Consider the following 17,832-nt stretch of genomic DNA (forward strand, 5'->3'; position numbering starts at 1 on the left):
GCCAAATTCTTTTTATATTGTGAAAGATAATGTTACGCCGAGTAAAATGATACCCAACATGTCACGCTTCAAAATTGCCCCCGCTCGTGGAATGGCGTCAAACTTTTACCCTCAAATCTCCAAATCTCCATAGGCGACATTTAAAAAATTCTATAGGTTGCATCTTTTGAGTTAGAGAAGGTCTAGGACTATAATTCTTGCTCTAACGATTGCGGCGATACCTCACTTGTGCGGTTTAAAAACTGTTTTCATATGCGGGCGCTATTCACGTATGCGTTCGCTTCTGAGGGCAAGCTCGTTGGGATGGGGTGCTTTAAAAAAAAAAAAAAAAAATGTTGTTTTCTTATTTATTTTACTTGATTTTATTTATTTTTACACTGTTAAAAAAAAAAAAAAAAAAAAAAAAAAGGGGGTCACTTTTATTCCTATTACAAGGAATGTAAACATCCCTTGTAATAGAAAAAAGCATCACAGGTCCTCTTAAATATGAGATCTGGGGTCAAAAAGTTTTGACGTTGCTTCCGCCCTGCTATGCTATGGAGACGGCTGGGGGCCATCTTGCCCTCACTTGTATCCATGACACAGAGGGTGGAGGACCCGATCGCCTCCGCCGCTACCGACGGCTCCGGTAAGCGCAGAAGGGTGCGGGAGAGGGGGCGTGCCCTCTCCTGCAGCCTATAACGGTGATCTTGCAGCGAATCCGCCGTGGAGACCAACATTATCGTTTACAGGACCGGCCCACGGAAAAGATGAATAATGTGGTTGTGGCAGCAGCTGCTTCTGTTACCGAGATATCATCTTTAAAGTGCCGACGTATATGTACTTGAGCCGGTCCTTAAGTGGTTTAAAAAAAATAAAAAATCTAAGTACCTTTTTACTTATCGATTATACAGCTGTCGTATGACCCAGTTCTTTTCCCAGCCTGTCTGCAGGGAAACATAAGCAGGAGAAGCTTCTAGCCTTCTCCTGTTGGTCACATGTCAGAGTAAAAAAAGAAAAGGCCTTCGGAATACAGAGTAAAATCAATAATATCAATAAACTGTTTTAACCACCTCAATACAGGGCACTTAAACCCCCTTCCTGTCCAAGCCATTTTTCAGCTTTCAGCGCTGAAAGCTAAAAAATGGCTTGGACAGGAAGGGGGTTTAAGTGCCCTGTATTGAGGTGGTTAAAACAGTTTATTGAACCTGGATTTGTTCCCTCAGGGGAGAGGAGACAGATCGCGGGGGAGAAGAGGAGACGAATGTTGACATTACCCTCCTGCCACAGGGTGGCGTCGACATTTTTTTTTTATAAATTCTTTATTTTTAATCTTTCGTTATAATACATCATACAACAATACATCTTGTGTAACAATCCTAATTGATATCCCCTTAACGTCTACTTTATATATTAATCACTCTTTTCATGCTGACACAACACGATTTTGAATTCTCTCTCTTCTTTCTTCTCATGTATCTTATTTAACCAATGTTTTGTAATGGGCTGCTGTAATACTCTGTCTCTGTTATTTTCTCGACAGCCCCTCCCTGGGCCTCCCCCTCCCCATACAGCCAGATCCCTAAAACAAGGGGTTCAGCATGTAACGGTTCAACAGTAGAACAGAAAAGCAAAACCTAAAACCAAGGAAAGAGGAAAAAAAACTGAAAAAGAAGAAAAATGTATATATCCAAACCCTCCCTCTCACCCCAGGGTTCAGATAGTATGTCCTTTACCCTGACTCTAGCTTTTGGGGAGGAATATAAGCCCATGAGCCAATTCTGCAGCCCCCTCCTCAGTCCTATATGTTGCATAGTGGCTTTCAGAAAGGTCCAGTCCACTCTATCAAATGCTTTTTCTGCATATAAGCACTAGTGGTTTTTGATGATGTTGCGCAAACTGTATCACACTTATAACTCTTTGCATGTTTTTCCTTCCTTCTCTCTCGGGTGTACCAGGCTTGGGATATACGGCAATAATCTATTTGACAGTATTTGCGTGAGGATCTTTAGGTCTATGTTTAGGAGAGAGATTGGACGGTAACTCGAGCATTGAGACTGATCTTTCCCCTCTTTGGGTATTGGTTATATGCACCATCAATGTTTCTACGGGCATCTTTTGCCCTTCTCGTACCGAGTTGAAAGCCTCCAAGAATCTTTGTGCCAATTTATCAGTAAAGGTTTTATAATACAGTAGAGTGAACCCGTCCGGGCCAGGGGCCTTCCCTGGTTTTAATGTTTTGAGGGCATCTGTAAACTTTCATGGTAATTGGGCCATCTATGTCTTCTGCTCCTTCATCCGGCAGGCTAGGCATTCCCGAGTCTTCCATATACTCCTTTGCTTCCCCTCCACTAAATGTTTTTGCGGTCTGTTGTTGGTCCCCTATCTGATATAGGCCTATATAATAGTCACTGAACGCCTTTGCGATTGCCTGGGATGAATTGACTAATATTGACTGGGTTTTAATGTGTTCAATATAGTTTCATGTCCTCGTTTCTCTGTGTATTCGCTTGCATCCTACTTTTTTTTTTTTTACCGTATTTATAGAAAGCCCATCTGCACCGGGTTTAGCTTTATCAGTTAACAGTAGATTTAGTTCCTCGCGCAGACGAGTTCGCTTTTCCTCAGTCTGACTTGCGCTTTCTTATGTGTTAATTCTAATCTACGGATCTTACCGAGCAAGGACACTAGCCTAGCACCCATTCAACATTTTCTGCGTGCCCCTAATGATATCGGGATGCCTCTAATATAGCATTTATGTGTTTCCCATATACATGTTGGGGTCACTTCTGTGTCATTTAATGAGAAAAAAGTTTCCAATTCCTGTGCTATTTGTGTCTCGCATTCTGTCTTTTTCAAAAGAGTCTCATTAAGCTTCCAATGACATTCTCGAATAGTTGCTTCTCCCCATTCTACTACGCAATTGGTTGGTGCGTGATCTGATAGCGTACGTATCCCAATGGTGATCCACTATGCACTGCAGGGCATTTTGAGAGTATGTTTTGCAGAAATAATGTGTAATCCCTGTCGTGCACTAGGTATCAAGGCACAATGAAGCCTAGAGCAAAAAGTGATAAAGATAAAGAGGTTTATTACTTTTTGCTCTAGGCTTCATTTAGCCTCGATATCCTGCACAGTGTGTTGGTACCTAGTCCAGGTATTGTACCATATGCACTATACTCTATATAACTTCATCATGAAGTTTGTCCATTTTTTTTTTCACAGCATGAAATGATCAGCCCCTGATATGTTTACAGTTGTAAAAAAGAAATCAGGTTTTTATAAACTGTCAGTAAATGTACTGGTGGTTGGCAACCCTGCTGCAGAGGTGATTGAATACCACCAAAATGAAGCTCTATTTGTGGGGAAAAAAAATTTGTTTGGGTACAGCATCGCACGACCGCGCAATTGTCAGGTAAAGTGAAGCAGTGCCGTATCGTAAAAAAAATGCCTGGTCATTGAGCAGCCATATCTTCTGGGGCTGACGTGGTTAATCTACATGCAATACCCTGCCCCCATTGTGTTTAGCTGGTTAGTGGGCATGAAGGAGGGAGGGAGTGGGCCGTCATTTACCACTGTGAATGTGCCCCCTCTATAGTCACATGGGCTGCTCAGATGTCATGGGAAGGAAATGCTCTGCATAGAAACTCACTGAAAACTGAGCATGTGCAGAATTGCCACAACAGCTGCAAAATTGCTAGCTGAATTGGGGATATGAACGGAAGGGGGTGATGGCGGCAGGATCAACCAGGTTTTACAGAAAACGAATCTCATAGTGACTGAGGGAGTATGAACAGCATGAAATGCACCATATTTTTATTTTTTTATGATGTGGGTTTAGTGACACTTTTTAACAAAAGTGTTTTGGGTAGCACACAGGTTTTGTGTTAAGGCTGACCAATTTGAAATGTGCTGCTTTAATAATATTTAAACTAACATTTATGAAAAAGAGATGACTGATAAAAGAAGTGCAATAATAAAGTAGTTGACACTGCTAGTGAAACTTCTGCCTTTTGTTTGGTTTGGCTTTTAATCATTGCTGTTATGTTTTTTTTCAGGTCTGAAGAAGCCATGTCCGCTGTGTCCAGAAGACCTATTTAAGTCTTGTCCCATCACTAAGCTTCTGAGACACCTGCAGAACTTTCATTGGAAAGTCTCTGTTGAATTTGAAGGTTTGTTAGCTGAAATGACCTAAATTACAGTAAATACAGAAATTGCTACAGCTGCACTGATTAGGATTTGGTGAGAAATGGTTTGGAATTAATCATATCATCCTGGCTACAAAAGAACAGTACAGGACACAGGCAGAGTATTCCCAAAAAACAGCACTATGCATGCTCAAATCAGAAATGCATAAACATGTAAACGGCACAATCAATTATAATATAGACCATTAAAATGCATACAATGTGCTTCCAAGAAAATATCCAGAGTGTGTTGTGCTTTAGTCCTGGTAATTATTCATGGACCCTTTGGAACTTCTCTTGCAAGCTATTTGTTTTTTATGCATGTTAATGGACTTGTAAACCACGCTATCAATTATTAGAGATTTGGGTTTGAACATCAGCTGTTCGTTCGTAGAACAAACAAACATATTGGGTGCTCGCAGGAAGTTTGGCCGCCGTGGAGCGCCCCATAATGCACTGCGAGATCGCAGTGCCTTGACGGCTGCTGATTGGCGAAAGCATGCACCTGACCTGCATGCTTTGGCCAATCACAGCACGATGTGCTGTGAGAACCATTATTGGCCAAAGGCAGGGTGCCTGTGGCCAATCATGGCTCAGGGGCTAAGTCCACGCCCACACTATATAAGGCTGTTGCCTACACAGCGGCCTTATATAGTGAATGAATGGAGTTTAGGCAGGTAGTTGGTGTAGTGTGCAGTCAGTGTAATAAAATAAAAAACTAGATATTAGGGTTGCACCGATACCGATACTAGGCATTTTCATGAGTATCGGTGCTTGCATAAATGCTCCGATACCGAAAGTGACATAATCTTGGGAGAGGACCACCTCCTCCTCCCCTCCACACAGTGCCATCCCCACCTACTCCTCCCAGTGACATCGCTAGGGGCCGCCGATTCTGACAAAACACCAGACTGCCTGTCCTAATAGCCCATCAGCCTGGTCTCCGCAGTCCGCACTGCGCACCTCCCTCCTCCAGCTCTGACTCATGACCACACAGAGTGCTGGTTCCCGACTCTCCCTGGCTGGATGCTGAGGCAGAGAAAGGAGGGGCTCTGTATGAAGACACTGTACGGTGATAGCCAAGAGGAAAAAAGCGTGTGATCTAACGCATGGATCAAATGGATACAGTTTATTAAAATAATTAATTGATAATTAATTAAAATAATTAAACTGTATCCATTTGATCCATGCGTTAGATCAGGGTTTGACAAATTTGCTTGGAATCTAAGAGCCAGCTAAAAAAGTTAGGAGCCAGAAAACGCACCCCGTCCCGACGAGCTTGCGCGCAGAAGAAAACACATATGTGAGCAGCGCCCGCATATGTAAACGGTGTTCAAACCACACATGTGAGGTATCGCCACGATTGGTACAGCGAGAGCAATAATTCTAGCCCTAGACCTCCTCTGTAACCCAAAACATGCAACCTGTAGATTTTTTTCGCCTATGAAGATTTTAAAGGGTAAAAGTTTGTCGGCATTCCACGAGCGGACGCAATTTTGAAGCGTGACATGTTGGGTATGAATTTACTCGGCGTAACATTATCTTTCATAATATAAAAAAAAATGGGGATAACTTTACTGTTGTCTTATTTTTTAATTAAAAAAAGTAATTTTTTCCCCAAAAAGTGCGCTTGAAAGACCACTGCGCAAATACGGCGTGACAAAGTATTGCAACGATCGCGCCAGCTCACAAAAAAAAAAAAATGTTTTTTTTTTTTTTTGCCCACCTTCCAAGCCAAGTCGCCAGGACACTATTTCTAGTCGCCCTGGTGCCCGGGTTTTGTCGAGCCCTGCGTTAGATCACGCGCCGATTTCCTCTTTTTTCACTTGACTATCTACAGACCACCCCAGGTCAGTCTAGGCAGCGGGATTTGCATGTTTATCCTACACAAACTCACCATCTGAAATTACTACCACTTCACACCAATACCGCCTTTACGCGCGCAGGGGAAATATACTTTCTGTTCATACCTACACTGTACGGTGATATCCTGTTGCACTGAGCAGCGGGGCTCTCTCCCTTCTCTATGTGCTGTCCAGCCAGCTCCTCTCCCACACTGTCTTTTGTACCATACAGCCTCTGACTGTCTCCTTTACCATTCCTGCAGTCTCTGACTTTCTCTGTACCATGCCTAAAGTCTCTGGCTGTCTCTATACCATGCCTGCAGCCTCTGGCTGTCTCTATACCGTGCCTGCAGCCTCTGGCTGTCTCCTGTGCCGTGCTTGCAGCCTCTGGCTGTCTCCTGTGCCGTGCCTGCAGCCTCTGGCTGTCTCCTGTGCCGTGCCTGCAGCCTCTGGCTGTCTGCTGTGCCGTGCCTGCAGCCTCTGGCTGTCTGCTGTGCCGTGCCTGCAGCCTCTGGCTGTCTCCTGTGCCGTACCTCCAGCCTCTGGCTGTCTCCTGTGCCGTGCCTTCAGCCTCTGGCTGTCTCCTGTGCCGTGCCTTCAGCCTCTGGCTGTCTCCTGTACCATTCCTGCTGTCACTTCTGCCTGTTGCCTCCTCCTTCCCTACACCAGCTCTTACCTATGCCCTCATGTCTCCCAATAACCCTCCATCCCTTGTACCCCCCCCCCCTCTCAACTGCCTTGCCCTCACTTATCCTTTATTCCCTCCCTGCCCCCTAACAACAACATCCACCGCCCACTTCCCAAACCACCCCTCTTCCTGGGCGATAGGTATCGGTAATTGGTATCGGCGAGTACCTGCAAAAAAAATCGAAATCCGTATCAGTACAAAAAAAAAATGGCATTGGTTTATCCCTAATAAATAATAATAATAAAAAAAGAAATATAGTGTCTGTGTATGTATGTGTATATATATATATATGTGTGTGTGTGTGTGTGTGTGTGTGTGTGTGTGTGTGTGGGTACTGGTGGTGCAACGGATCGTAAATGATCCGTGATCCGAACAGGTCACCATATGCGGATCGACAGACCACGTGATCTGCGGAGCTCCATTGCTGCCTTGGCCATAGGAAAGGCGTGGCTTCGGCCTAACTCCCGGAGCGGCGGCCATCTTGGTCCACCCGGTGGCGGCCTAGGGGAGCCTAGAGCGGCGTGCTGACGTCATCACCCGGCATCAACTGCTTGTGTTCGGCCAGTTTCTCTGGTAAGACTAAGCAAGCACTAATCTTCCTATACAGTGGGGGAGATGTGGACCATATTACAGTGGGGCGATGTCTGTGGATTTTACAGTGGGGGGAAATGTCTGTGGATATTACAGTGGGGACTATATATGGTGGTGATCCGAAAAATTTATGTGCGTTATAATTAATCGAAATTAGTCGATTAATCGATATTAAAATTTACGTGTTTGATTAATCGATTTTTTTCAGTAACAGCCCTAATAATATAATATATGCTTGCTACAAAACTGGAGGACTCACGGAGTGGGGTAGGGTTATAGAGATATGTCCGCGAAAGCTTTGCCAGTGTCCAATCACCTAAATGCAAGAACCTGTAATCCAGAGTCTGTGAATACTTAGCCTGTGTTTTGTACTTTCCTCCAAGATATGGAATTTACAGGCTAATCAAAATCCCCCCCCCCCTTTTTTTTCTGGCCTGCAAATATTTGTAAAATATTTGGTACTGAAAAGATTGGAGACCCCTGGTCTACAGTATTCTTTGCGTTTTCCCTGCTAGCTACATAAAACCCTATACAGGGAAGGACCGTGATGCTGGGCCAACACATATATATATAGACACTCCTAGAAGGGAAGGCTATGGTTTACAAGGAGGGGAGAGGTTGTGATAGGGAAATTACTCTTCCCAGTTCACACCAGACGCAGTTCCGTACAGTTTTGTGTGCATTTTTTCTGCACTAAAATGCATGCACAATGTTTTCCATGTATTCCAATGGCTCTAGTTCACACCATGCATTCAGTTTCCGGTGCAGAAACTGACTGCATGGTGTGAACTAGAGCAAACTAGAGCCATTGGAATACATTGAAAACGCTGTGCATGCATTTTGTGCAGAAAAAAAGCAAGCGGAAAAGAACAGCGTCTTGTGTGAACTGGCCCTAAATAAGTCCCGTTTCTAGCAAGTTTTATGGGTAGTAAAAACCCTGTAAGTGAGCATTTAAAATGTATAACCTTTCTGAGCTTTTTACCTGCAATTGTTGGTGACAGGATCTCTTTAAAGTGGAGGTTCACCTGGACATATAATTTTTTAACCTTAGATTCCTGCTCATTTTGTTTATGGGAATCGGCTAGTTATTTTTAAATGGAAGCTGTACTTACCGTTTTAGAGATGCATCTTCTCCGCCGTTTCCAGGTATGGGCTGCGGGACTGGGCGTTCCTATTTTGATTGACAGTCTTCCGACAGACAACCGATGGTGGCATCCATCACGTCACGATTTTCCAAAAGTAGCCGAACGTTGGTGCGCAGGCGCCGTATAGAGCCGCACCGACGTTCGGCTTCTTTTGGCTACTCGTGACGCGATGGATGCGACCGTCGGAAGCCTGTCAATCAAAATAGGAACGCCCAGTCCCGAAGACCATACCCAGAAGCGGCGGAGAAGATCGCTCTCTAAAACGGTAAGTACAGCTTTGATTTTAAAACAACTAGCCGATTCCCCTAGACAAAATAGACAATCTAAGGGTAAAAAATTTTTTATGGGTGAACTCCCGCTTTAATGTGGGTTTTTCATATAATAAGCTTCTTAGCTGTAAATTCAGGCCTTGCTATTCTATGAAAAATGTGGTGTATACTGCGCTGTGACTAAAAACATATAAATATAGTAGAGAAAAGATTTGGGACTTTAAATGAGGTTTGAACCAAAGGGGTAACTGCCTCCATCCCAGTCATAATTTGTTAAAAAGGGGGTGAGAAGTGGGACTTTAAATGAAGCACACAGCAGTAAAGTATGAAGTCAAGCGACTGGGAAAATCATGTTTATTTATATCTTTATATAAACTCATATAGCATTTTCTGGGCATATAACCTCTAAACATTAACCTTTTGAGTCATTTTGAATACAAAATACATAGTAATCTACAATCAGATAATAATACATACATATAGAATACACTATTAGTAGCTAATATAATCATATACATAACCAAGATAGAACAAGAACCTTATTGGTCTGATGAGTCCTTTTTTATATGGAATAGGGGAAGGAGAAAAAAAAAAGGGGGTAACATGGTTTATGTTCCAAATTGTTAAAAACATAAGTTGGGTCAAATGAAATAGAATTGATCCATGGTATAAATGATGAGAGTTGGTGGCTCGACTTTGTCAAGATAGAAATGGGGACAAATTTAATGGGGGGGTTTTCTGTGTATAACTCACAATCTGCAGCTGCACAACTGCAGCACGCAATCAGGATTTCGCCAGTACAAATTGGAGCCTCATCACCAGGCTCTGGGGATGGTTAGATGGTGCAGCAACATCCGGTAAAGACTAGTCCAAAGCAGGGAGTGTTGGTGAATGTCCTATCGAGGGTGGAATGTTAACCCCAAAAAAGGGGACCTAAGTGAAACAAATGTAAATTAGGTGTAATATAATGGTTATGATTGTATGTTATGTGTGGATGTAAAGAGGATAGGTGAAAACAGAAAAGGACATGAGAGGATAAATTATGAAAAATAGATAGGAAGAAAAGGATGGGTGGGGAAAGTGTGGGTGGGGAAAGTGAAAAAGGGCTAAGTGGGAAAAATAGTAAAGACAAAATAGTAAAGACAAAAAAAAAAAAGCGAGAAATAAGGAGCAAATGCACAACAAAAGAAACTCAGACAGAAGGAAAACTGGAAAAGTAGATAATGAGGGTGGGTGGAGTGTACCTATTGTACTGGAAGCCGAGATCCATGTACAAGGGACTGATCCAAGTAAGGGATGTCAAAGTATGGTGTATGTAAACCAGCCAAAGGAGATGCCTATTTAGGTGTACCGACCCACTTTGGGTTAACACTTCCACCCTTGATAGGACATTCACCAACACCCACCTGCTTTGGACTTGTCTCTACAGACAAGTTGCTGCCCCATCCAGCCACCCCAGCGCCTGGAGATGAGGCTCCACTTTGTACTGGTGAATCCCGATTGCGTGCTGTAGTTGCGCAGCTGAAGATGTGAGTTATACACAGAACCCCCCCCCTTAAATTTATCCCCATTTTATTTATCTTGTTCCCCCCTTCTCCCAATTCCCACTAAAACTATTTGCAACTAGATAAGTATATATTCTCTCTTTCTAGATAAATTCCATGGTTTATGCTCCGGATGAGCAGTTATCAGGCCGCTAAGCGTGTCGAGCCACCACTCTGGACCATCATTTATACCATATGATTAATTGTATTTCATTTGACCAAACATATGTTTTAACATAGGAAAAAAACAAGATGCGCTAAATATATTAATGCAAAGTAAAATCCCAAACCACATGATACAAATCAATGTCCATAAGTGAGGGAAAGGGAATAAAAAGAAAAGATGAAGTCCTTAAGGGAACGGCAAAGTTCCTGTGTAGTGAAAAAAGGAAAACCAATTAGTCCATAAAAAAAAAATCCAGGGTTTTAAAGTGACTATCCAGAAGCAGTGATCCACCACCGAAAGCAAATTAAGCCTCTTACCCGGAATATCCGGCGGTCTCTTAGCTAAATGAAAGACCCCAGAAAGCATGTCAAGGATAAACCAATGATAATCGGAGTGCAGGTGGGCTGAGTTGGAGACCAATCCTTATCTCATTCCTGGTGCTTATTCAGACTCGATTTATCAGGTACCATGGAAAGACATATAGGAACCGCAATAGTTTAAAACCAATGATGTGTTTATTTTTTAAAAAGGTCAAAAACACACTTACATGTAAACAGTATTAGTAGAGCAAGTCAAATTGGAGCTCCGCCGGAAGCTATCCATATAAACCCTTCCAAAATGGTAAAGAAGTTTGTGCAAGTAGCGTGGGGTGATCCGGTGCAGCAACTCGTTCCGGCCCGACCGGTTTTTCGCGATAAATCGCTTCCTCTGGGGCATGGGTGACACACCAAATCAACCCCCCTTAACCACTTCCCGCCCGGCCTATAGCCGATTTACGTCCTGGAAGTGGTTATGAAATCCTGACAGGACGTTCCAGTGAACGTCCTGCAGGATTTCATGCCGCGCACAAGCCCGTGGGGGGGCGCATCGCGGCGATCGTTGATGCGGGGTGTCAGGTCTGACACCCTGCATCTCCGATCTTGGTAAAGAGCCTCCGGCGGAGACTCTTTACCACGTGATCAGCCGTGTCCAATCACGGCTGATCACGATGTAAACAGGAAGAGCCATCAATGGCTCTTCCTCACTCGCGTCTGACAGACGCGAGTAGAGGAGAGGCGATCGGCGGCTCTCCTGACGGGGGGGGGGTTTGCGCTTATTGTTTATCAGCGCAGCCCCCCCCTCGGATCGCCACATGGACCACCAGGGAAGCTCACCCTGGGCCACGAGGGTAGGCAAAAAAAAAAAAAAAAGCCTGCAAAAAAAAAAAGAAGTCTCAAAAAAAAAAAAAAAAAGCATTCAAAAAAAGAAAAAAAATGCCAATCAGTGCCCACAAATGGGCACTGACTGGCAACCTGGCAAAATCAGTGCCGCCCCACAGTGTCCATCAGTGCCACCCCAGTGTCCATCAGTGCCACCCCACAGTGCCCATCCATGCCCAGTGCCCACCTATCAATGCCCATCTGTGCCACCCATAAGTATCCATCAGTGCCACCCATCTGTGCCGCCTATGTGTGCCCATCTGTGCCGCCTATGTGTGCCCATCTGTGCCGCCTATGTGTGCCCATCAGTGCCGCCTATGTGTGCCCATCAGTGCCGCCTATGTGTGCCCATCAGTGCCGCATACCAGCGCCGCCAATCAGTGCCACCTCATCTGTGCCCGTCAGTACTACCTCATCGATGTCCATCAGTGCCATCTCATCGGTGCCCATTAGTGCCGCCATATCAGTGCCCGTAATTGAAAGAGAAAACTTATTTAGAAAAAAATATAAACGTAATTTTTTTTCCAAATTTTCAGTCTTGTTTTAGTTGTTGCGCAAAAAAAATCGCAGAGGTCATCAAATGCCACCAAAAGAAAGCTCTATTTGTGGGGAAAAAAGGACGCCAATTTTGTTTGGGTACAGTGTAGCATGACCGCGCAATTGCCATTCAAAGTGCGACAGTGCTGAAAGTTGAAAATTGGCTTGGGCGGGAAGCTGCGTAAGTGCCTGGTATGGAAGTGGTTAAATAATAGTCCCTAGGAGGGACAAAACAGCGCCACGGGCGCACATGCGCACAAACAGCTCAGACCAAGCCTCGATCTGAGCTGCTGATGGAACACAGTGCGGTGATGCGCAGCGTGGGCTGGAACCAACTCAAAACAAATTAAACAGGGCCAGATACAGTAAAAGGCTGCTGGACCAGACGACTGACACCTCAGGGCGCAAAAAATGCACCCCTGTATGTCAGTAGTAAGCTCCGATAAAGCGCCGCTGTGGAGCGCACAAGCGGCACTTCCGCATGACGTCATCGCGCACGCCGACGTCAGGCGCCGGGCGTGGAGAAACGTCAGCTGAATGCAATCACCGAATGGCTCGTTCAGTATGCGTCCCAGTGCGGGTCAAGCCTCCATATGAGATGGAGGGAAAGGAACCGCACTGACACACTGATTGGCCAATGGTGCCCGACTGGAGGAGGCACGATGGGCCAAAAATAGAGACGTGAGCGAACCTCGTTTTCTAGATAATGTTAGAAAAGAACCAGGGTATAACCCCGGAACGTTCGCTTAGGGGTCCCCACAATAACAAAAATAAATATAATAAGACAACTATTATGCATGAAGAAAATCATTAATAAGCAAACATTAAAATATATGCATGGTTATATATGAAAAATCCCCTAAACATGATTACATTGCCTTTGGCAAAAAACATATAATGATGACCCCTGTATTACGTAAAATTTAAAACGTATTTAAAAAGATATATAATGAATTAATGTATATCGAGCAACCAATAATACATAAGCTCTGCAAACTTCCCAAAAATACTGTGCAATGACAGCGTTGCAGAAGTAATATTACACCAAGCAACTTGATAAATTAAATAGAGTCAAATAGATCTGATGGCAAAAGGAGTGACACTAATTTTAATATATCTCACTCACCGCATCAAAATTAAGAAAGAGAGGGGAGTGCTAAGAATTGTTAATGAAGGCATTAATATCTGTGTCGATATTTAGCCCAAAAGGCGTGTAAATTTTGACGCGGTGGATCCACGCCATTTCCTGTCTGGAAATATCCCGGACAAGATTACTACTCCTCCAATGAGGACGAAATTTATTCGATCCCCAACAAACAGGGTCTTAGAAGGATCCCTATTATGCTTCAAATCATAGTGCCTTGAGACAGAGTGCTTGTCGTACCCACTCCTAATTTTGGCGATGTGTTCATTAAGCCTAACAGATAATGCCCTCTTCGTGCGGCCAATGAACTGAAGCCCGCAAGGGCACTGAATGAGGTATATAACCCCTTTTGTCGAACAGGTGATAAAGGGCTCAATATCAAACGTTTGTTGAGTTGCTGAAGATTGGAAAGCACACAACTTCCTGTCCCTGCAGCTGTTCAGAGAGCAGACTTGACAGCGTTTACATTTATAGTAGCCAGTAAGGTTTTCTAAAAAAGTTCTGGCCGCCCTTGGAGGGTCCTGTACGCTGGGTGCAATGCGACTACCAATCGTAGAGGCCCCCTTAAAGATCACACTTGGTTGTGTTGGAAGAATAGGCGCTAAAACCTGATCTGTTGTTAAAATGTGCCAGTGCTTCTGTATGAGTTTCTTCACACTAAAGTGCTGTGCAGACAAAGTTGTGATAAAAGGTAGAGAGAATCTCTCATTCTGCGCTACTGGAATTTAATAAAGATGCCCTTGCTGTGTTCCTGGTTCTCTCCATAGATTGGGATAAGGTAGCAGTGTCATATCCTTTCTCCTCAAATCGTTTGGAGAGAATTGAGGCCTGACTCTCAAAAATATGATTTTTAGAACAATTCCGTTTAAGACGCATGAATTGTCCTAAAGGCACAGATTTCAACCAAACTGGAAGATGACAACTATCTAGAGGTATAAATGAATTCCGATCTGTTTGGCTTAAAGAAGGTGGACGTGACAAATTCCCCATTCTCAATGTTAATCTGGAGATCCAAGAAATGTATGGAATGTTGGCTGGACTCAAAGTTGAATCTGATGCCCCTAGTGTTCAGATTCAACTCAGCCATAAACTCAATGAGAGCGTCCCCACAACCATCCCATAGGAGGAGGATCTCATCGATATATCTACGCCAGAGTAGAATCTCGGGGCGGCGGTGACAATCAATGACGTCCTCCTCCCACTTGGCCATGAAAAGGTTGGCCAAGCTAGGGACATACTTCGCCCCCATCGTGACGCCCCTATCTTGTCTGTAGAACATGTTGTCAAATAAGAAATAGTTATGCGTTGCTGCATACCTCAAGAGATCCATGATGAATTCTATTTGAATTTGTGGGAGGGCCGGAATCTCTCTCCAAATACAACGAGACCCGCCTCCAGTCCCAATTGATGTGGGATAATCGTGTATAAGGAGGTCACATCCGCTGTGACCATCCATATACCTGATTTGGGGGAGATGCCAGCTAGTGTATTGATCACCTGTTTTGTATGTATGAGGGTATCTTCTGAACAAGTGGCTGCAAGAAAAAGTCTATAAACTTGCCCTCCCGGGACGTGATGGAATCAATGTGAGAGTGGGTATTACCGCGCTATCAGAGGGAGGGTGGGGAGGGGGGGTTTGGAATCTAGTGGTAGTGATGGAATCAATACCACTAACGATCGGTCGTCCCGGGGGGCAAGTCAGGCTCTTATGTATCTTAGGCAAGTAGTAAATCACGGGCGTCCGTGGAGCACTAGGCACCAAAAACAGGGTTTTCTTACTATTTAAGATACCACATTGAGACCCCCGCTTCACTATCACCTCCAGATCCTTCCTGTAGCCACTTAAAGGGTCCCTACTCAAAGGGGTATAGGTGTCAGTGTCGTCAACCAACCGGTGCAACTCTTTCAAGTAGTCGCACTGGTCAAGGACGACAATGCCCCCCCCTTATTCCGCCGGTCGATTGACCAGAGATTTGTTTTGACACAGAGACTCCAAACCTTTTTTCAAATCCCTATTCATATTTGACTTCTTTATTTGAGATCATCAAGGTCTTTCAAAACAACATCCCTGAACACCCTATGCTAGGGGCCAGAGATCCTGGAGGATAAAATAGGGAGGCATTAGCCAAGGGTGAATGTTTATACTCACTAATGATCTGATGACTGGAAAAGGGGTTAGAGAGAAAATGCCTTTTAATACTGAGCCTTCTAGTAAATTTGTGCACATCCATATACGTTTGGAATTTACTAAGATTTCTGGGGGGGGGGGGGGCATATTTCAGTCCCTTATCCAGAATTTGTTTCTCTGTGTCCGTCAGTGTTTGTTGGCTAAGATTATATATACCGATTCCTAGGTTCTCTTTCTTTTTGCCCGACTGGGCCCTCCTCCCCCCTCGGGTGCCTCTCCTCGTTTTGTGTGGCCACCCTGGCCTGGGGGGGCCCTGCGAAAATCCCAATTTTGGTTGTATGCACTACCAGGTGGATTAAAAAAGTTTTGGTTAAAACCATATTGGCTATTGGATGTCTCAGGGTAGCCCAAAGGGTAAGTAAATGGATTCCTAGGCTGGTAGGCGAATCTAGAACTCCCGATGGGTAATGGCCCACTACCATTATCATAGTCGGAAATGGGCATAAACCGATTATGAGTAGGGATGTTAAACCCCAATGCACTATGACTAACTTTCTGTTGCGGCCCATAATTAGGGCCCGCAAACCCCATGTTAGGAGGTGGAAAACCACGATGATCAGGACCCCTATTCCAAGTGCAAGGGGATGGAACCTGATCGTAAGGATCTGGAGGTGAATAGTGAAGGCGGGGGTCTCATGTGGTATCTTAACTAGTAAAGAAACCCTGTTTTTGGTGCCTAGTGGTCCACGGACGCCCGTGATTTACTACTTGCCTAAGCTACATAAGAGCCTGACTTGCCCCCCGGGACGACCGATCGTTAGTGGTATTGATTCCATCACGTCCCGGGTGGGCAAGTTTATAGACTTTCTTGCAGCCACTTGTTCAGAAGATACCCTCATATATCGGAGATACAAAACAGGTGATCAATATACTAGCTGGCATCTCCCCCAAATCAGGTATATGGATGGTCACAGCAGATGTGACCTCCTTATACACGATTATCCCACATCAATTGGGACTGGAGGCGGTCTCGTATTTGGAGAGAGATTCCGGCCTCCCACAAATTCAAATAGAATTCATCATGGATCTCTTGAGGTATGCAGCAACGCATAACTATTTCTTATTTGACAACATGTTCTACAGACAAGATAGGGGCGTCGCGATGGGGGCGAAGTATGCCCCTAGCTTGGCCAACCTTTTCATGGCCAAGTGGGAGGAGGACGTCATTGATTGTCACCGCCGCCCCGAGATTCTACTCTGGCGTAGATATATCGATGACGTCCTCCTCCTATGGGATGGTTGTGGGGACGCTCTCGTTGAGTTTATTGCTGAGTTGAATCTGAACACTAGGGGCATCAGATTCAACTTTGAGTCCAGCCAACATTCCAAACATTTCTTGGATCTCCAGATTAACATTGAGAATGGGGAATTTGTCACGTCCACCTTCTTTAAGCCAACAGATCGGAATTCATTTATACCTCTAGATAGTTGTCATCTTCCAGTTTGGTTGAAATCTGTGCCTTTAGGACAATTCATGCGTCTTAAACGGAATTGTTCTAAAAATCATGTTTTTGAGAGTCAGGCCTCAATTCTCTCCAAACGATTTGAGGAGAAAAAGGATATGACACTGCTACCTTATCCCAATCTATGGAGAGAACCAGGAACACAGCAAGGGCATCTTTATTAACAGAAAAAATTCCAGTAGCGCAGAATGAGAGATTCTCTCTACCTTTTATCACAACTTTTTCTGCACAGCACTTTAGTGTGAAGAAACTCATACAGAAAACTGGCACATTTTAACAACAGATCAGGTTTTAGCGCCTATTCTTCCAACACAACCAAGTGTGATCTTTAAGGGGGCCTCTACGATTGGTAGTCGCATTGCACCCAGCTTACAGGACCCTCCAAGGGCGGCCAGAACTTTTTTAGAAAACCTTACTGGCTACTATAAATGTAAACGCTGTCAAGTCTGCTCTCTGAACAGTTGCAGGGACAGGAAGTTGTATGCTTTCCAATCTTCAGCAACTCAACAAACGTTTGATATTGAGCCCTTTATCACCTGTTCCACAAAAGGGGTTATATACCTCATTCAGTGCCCTTGCGGGCTTCAGTACATTGGCCGCACGAAGAGGGCATTATCTGTTAGGCTTAATGAACACATCGCCAAAATTAGGAGTGGGTACGACAAGCACTCTGTCTCAAGGCACTATGATTTGAAGCATAATAGGGATCCTTCTAAGACCCTGTTTGTTGGGATCGATAAATTTCGTCCTCATTGGAGGGGTAGTAATCTTGTCCGGGGTATATTTCCAGACAGGAAATGACGTGGATCCACCGCGTCAAAATTTACACGCCTTTTGGGCTAAATATCGACACAGATATTAATGCCTTCATTAACAATTCTTAGCACT

At 44.3% G+C, this 17,832-nt stretch overlaps 1 protein-coding gene across 3 annotated transcripts in view; it reads left to right on the plus strand.

The window, feature by feature from the left end:
- Positions 1-17,832, plus strand: part of TRMT1L (tRNA methyltransferase 1 like) — a 281,542-nt gene that overhangs the window by 86,039 nt on the left and 177,671 nt on the right. For all 3 annotated transcript variants that reach the window (XM_040331221.1, XM_040331220.1, XM_040331222.1), the window contains one exon: positions 4,038-4,151. In XM_040331221.1, the coding sequence (XP_040187155.1) occupies positions 4,038-4,151 (114 nt within the window). The remainder of the gene's footprint in view (positions 1-4,037; positions 4,152-17,832) is intronic.

Source organism: Rana temporaria, chromosome 12 (assembly GCF_905171775.1).
Source record: "Rana temporaria chromosome 12, aRanTem1.1, whole genome shotgun sequence".
Classification (NCBI taxonomy): Eukaryota; Metazoa; Chordata; class Amphibia; order Anura; family Ranidae; genus Rana; species Rana temporaria.